Source organism: Cynocephalus volans, chromosome 12, assembly GCF_027409185.1.
Source record: "Cynocephalus volans isolate mCynVol1 chromosome 12, mCynVol1.pri, whole genome shotgun sequence".
Taxonomy (NCBI): Eukaryota; Metazoa; Chordata; class Mammalia; order Dermoptera; family Cynocephalidae; genus Cynocephalus; species Cynocephalus volans.
In genome coordinates, this window is record NC_084471.1 from 103303573 (window position 1) to 103306973 (window position 3401).

The window sequence follows — 3401 nt, forward strand, 5'->3', positions numbered from 1 at the left end:
TTTGATTCTCCTACTCCTACATTAAAGATAAGTTTGAATTCTAATCATGCCACCTATAACTACTATCATTTACTTAATTTATGTATCATTGTAAATGTCAGACAAATTTAACTGCTCAGTTTTTGCATTTGTTTTTTGTTTTGTTTTTCTATTTTTTAGAAGGATGATAGGGAAATAAAGCATGGGAAGGAGTGGTCATGAGGTTTCAAAATGAGCTGAGGTGGTGAATATTTATCTTTACACTGGTAAGTTAAATTTACATATTTGAATATCTAATATACATACGTTTTACAAATCAGAGAAACATTTTAAAAATTAATGAGAAGAAGAAGAAAAGATGTTCAAATTTTAATCTGAAGAACAATTAAAATTATAGGGGCAGGAAGAATCTGTAATTTGGCCACTTGTTGACCACCCGACACTGTTATCCTGCACTTCCATTTGTTTTTCTACATTAACATTAAAATTGTTGTGCGACTTCTACTGGAGTAATAGTAATTAAAAAAAAAAATCAGTGTTTTAATTTAATGGAATATTCTTTCCTAAAGGAAGAATTTCAATTTAAATCACAACTACAAAAATAAATAAAAATAATAAGTAAGTAAATAAATAAATAAATAAATAAATAAAAATAAATCACAACTACATATTCCCATGGAAATTATTCACCCATCCCTGTAGATACCCTAGGTGGAACTGTCATCTCATTACTTATTATTTCAGTAGTGTCACAATTTTCTTTTTCTGAATTTTACCTCCTCTACGGGGAATATTGTCTTCCAAGTGAAAGGATGATGAAAAACATCATTCTTCATTCTGTAGATGTAATGTTACCAGTATCCTGATCCATTTAAAATATGTATTAATATTTTCAGCTGGCCAAGAGGTACCAACAGTGGATTTACTCCACCACACCCTTATGAAAGATACACCTTTGCCAAGATAAACCTTATATCCTCTCCACGCAGGGAAATGCTGAACAAGGCTACTCGGTCAGCTCTGATCTCGCATATGCTTGTAGACAGGACCTAAGCTGGATCTGGCCTTGTCAAGGAGACTGGTGCCTTGTGATCATCACTTTTTCAGAGTTCTGCTATTTATGTTTCTAAAATTTAAAAAAAAAGACTTGATTACAAAAACAAAGGTAACACAATGTTTTAAGGAACTGGAATCTAGGTGAGAAAATTAAGATACCTTTTCATGAATCATGCAGAAGTGTGAGTGAGAGAAAAATGACAGTGCAATTTAAGAATTGTGAAAGGAAGTAGGTTAAAAATGTTGCTTCTCCAGTAGGACAATGGGTGAGCAATGGTTTGTGATATGGTTTCGATTTAGGAAGAATGAGCTTCTTTCTCATTTGATTCCAAAAGATGATACATAGCACTCCAGGTAAGAGTCTGGACCAAGCCAGATAAAAGAACAAACATCAAGCCCTAAAATACTCTACAAATTTGGATTTTATATTTGTTTATGTCTTATATAAATGTGAAAAGATAGTTGCATTTTCCAGGACGAAGGTAGTACTGATCAACACATAGATATGCACTAGTTAAGTGAAGAAGACATTGCATTTTCTAAGAACTGTATTGAAATATGAACAGAAAGGAGATATTGCACAGAAGTACCTGTATGTTTTAAAAGTTTACTTTATTTTGTGAGTTTACTTTGCTTTTTTCTCAGAAAAAGTAAAAGGACTTCTGTTTCCGGAGTCTCAGTAAGGCATTTCTGTTGAATACCAAAGGCCAACTGTAAGTTGCTGCTCACGGTGTTTTATATTCCAGCTCACAGAGCCCTCTCCTCCCGTTCCTCTTCTCAGAAGCCAGTGCCTCTGGCTATTTTCTAAGGATGACTACAGAGGTTTTGGGTGCTAGGTCCTTGCCTTTTGTCACATATGTCTTAAAAAAATGTGGAGGAACTAAACATGAAGTCATTAAGTGGAAAATCTTAGGTTTAAATGCCACTGTATAGTTTATTTTTGTATCTTCATATACTTAACATTAGCTCCTCTTGAATCTGAGTGATAAGTGGAAAAGAGAGCTTCAATGGGACCATAGATTAAATTTGCAACTTCATTTTTTATTTTCTTATAAGCTAGACTTTTATTTTATTTACACATCTTTAGAATGAAATTCACTTTAGATTTTGGTCACATTAAGAACAGCATTTTAAATGCATCTTGAAACTAAGACCTGACATTTTTTTTTTTTCACTCATGCATTTTATTTTATTGTTTTTTGTTTGTTTGTTTGTTTGTTTTAAGGAATAGGCAAATAAACAGTATTTGAAGAGACTAAAGACTTTTTATTTAAAATTTTCTAATTTTATAGGTAAGGTAACCAGAGAAGAGAAGTCACTAACTCAAGTCACACAGCTAGAGATTCCAGATAGTCTTAACATTGCAGCATCATGACTCTCAATTTATTCCAATCTCTTTATTAACAGGTACAAAGAAACACTAACACATGGATGATGCTAATTTTACACTGGTTACACAGTTTATCCTTTTGGGATTGACAGATCGTGCTGAATTGAAGGTGGTCCTCTTCATGTTGTTCCTGCTGATATATTCCATTTCCTTGGTGGGGAATCTAGGAATGCTCTTTCTAATCCAAGTAACTCCCAAACTTCACACACCCATGTATTATTTCCTTAGCTGCTTGTCATTTGTTGATGCCTGCTATTCATCAGTTTTTGCACCCCAAATGCTGCTGAACTTCTTTGTTGAACAGGAGACAATCTCATACTCTGCATGCATTGTTCAGTATTTTTTATTCGTGTCACTCCTTACCACTGAAGGCTTCTTACTGGCGGCAATGGCTTATGACCGTTATATGGCTGTCGTGAACCCTTTACTTTACGCAGTGGCTATGACTAAGATCGTTTGTGCTGTTCTGGTCACTGGCTCATGTGTAGGAGGTTTAATCAACTCACTGACACACACAATTGGCTTGGTGAAACTGTCTTTCTGTGGGCCAAATGTCATCAGTCACTTCTTCTGTGACCTCCCTCCCCTGTTGCAGCTGTCATGTTCTGACACATCCATGAATGAATTGTTGCTTTTAATCTTCTCTGGCATTATCGCCATGATCACTTTCTTGACTGTGATGGTCTCCTACGTCTTCATTGTTGCTGCCATCCTGAGGATTCGCTCAGCTGCAGGTAGACACAAAGCCTTTTCCACTTGTGCCTCACATCTAACAGCTGTGACCTTATTCTATGGCTCAATAAGCTTTAGGTACATTCAACCAAGCTCCCAATATTCCTTAGAACAAGAAAAGGTGGTATCTGTATTTTACACCCTGGTGATTCCTATGTTAAATCCATTGATTTACAGCCTAAGAAACAAGGAAGTGAAGTACGCTGTAAAAAGGGCCATAGAAATGAAATATTATCCTTGTTAA

At 35.1% G+C, this 3401-nt stretch overlaps 1 protein-coding gene across 1 annotated transcript; it reads left to right on the top strand.

Annotated features, from left to right (window-relative positions):
* The first annotated feature begins 2390 nt into the window (after positions 1-2390).
* LOC134361169 (olfactory receptor 5J3-like) lies at positions 2391-3401 on the top strand. Its single transcript, XM_063076137.1, has one exon. It carries the CDS (start codon positions 2463-2465, stop codon positions 3399-3401), a length of 939 nt encoding a protein of 312 aa, XP_062932207.1. The 5' UTR covers positions 2391-2462.

Excerpts from the sequence above, each read along its gene's own strand:
- LOC134361169 (XM_063076137.1), top strand. The coding sequence starts at position 2,463 with ATGGATGATGCTAATTTTACACTGGTTACACAGTTTATCCTTTTGGGA.